Raw genomic sequence first — 1019 nt, 5'->3', positions numbered from 1 at the left:
ACAACTGTCATTATACATTCGAAATCAAGGAGTGACTGTAGAAGTAGCAAAAAGCGACATTTGCACCCAAACCTAACCACTCTCCATACACACTCATTGGCCCCCATCCCTACACTATTAGAAACAGAAAAAAATAAAAATCTAATTCTGACAAGCCCCATCCTATGGTATCGATGGGTAGAAAACACCAAAGCATATAACCATAACAATTTGAATCATCAACATAATTACAGACGCAGAAAATCAACACAACGTATGTTTAATCAAATGGTTGGTCTTTATCTGGATACAATGAAAATGTCATCAAATAGCTACAACTACGCGATGGAGTAATTACAGTATCTTTTTCATAACAAGATTACAAAATATGATTCAATCATGAATTAATTAAATTGTTATCCTGAATTATCTTTCTATACAGTATAACAAGATAAGAAGATAAAAAGATAACAAAATGGTTTACACTCAAGAGCTTTATCAGAAGAACAAGGAATCAATAATCGCAGCAAAGAAGCGCTACTATCAAAAGAACCGAGAGAAAATCCTACGGAAGCAAAAAGAGTATGATCAAACACATCGAGAAGAAAGGAAACAGAAATATTTAGCTAAAAAACTAATCAACCAAACTACTGACTAATAATAATTTTTTTTTGCTTGCAAACAATGTTAATCACAATATATACAAAGACATTGTCATCTTGAATTACGTTTTACTTAGTATATAAACATTTTCAAAATGCCAGTCTCAAATAATCTAAAGAAGGCTCAAAAGACCCGCAGCGATCCCTATAAGTTCGCTAAGACCTACAACCTCGATGTTAATTGGAAAATGACAACCTCCAATATGGAGAAGGTTGTCAATACATTCAAACAAACCAAAGTAAAAACAATTGTGAAGACACTCCGTAAGGTTAAGCTAAACAATGACACAGCTAGCCTAAAAGCTATTAATAAAACAACAGGTAAAGTTGAAATGCAATTGAATTGTTTCGAGCGTATCCGCAAAGACATTGTCGCTC

General features: G+C 33.4%; 1 protein-coding gene across 1 annotated transcript in view; it reads left to right on the top strand.

The window, feature by feature from the left end:
• Positions 1-736: 736 nt before the first annotated feature.
• Positions 737-1019, top strand: part of PHALS_12093 (uncharacterized protein) — a gene marked incomplete at both ends in the record, with an annotated part of 473 nt that continues 190 nt past the window's right edge. Inside the window, one exon of the mRNA XM_024727568.1 lies at positions 737-962. Coding sequence (XP_024578133.1) covers positions 737-962 — 226 coding nt within the window. The remainder of the gene's footprint in view (positions 963-1019) is intronic.

This window comes from Plasmopara halstedii (genome assembly GCF_900000015.1).
Source record: "Plasmopara halstedii genome assembly, contig: Scaffold_614, whole genome shotgun sequence".
Taxonomy (NCBI): Eukaryota; Oomycota; class Peronosporomycetes; order Peronosporales; family Peronosporaceae; genus Plasmopara; species Plasmopara halstedii.
The sequence above is the reverse complement of the archived record's forward strand: the minus strand, read 5'-3'. Positions and strand labels throughout refer to the sequence as shown.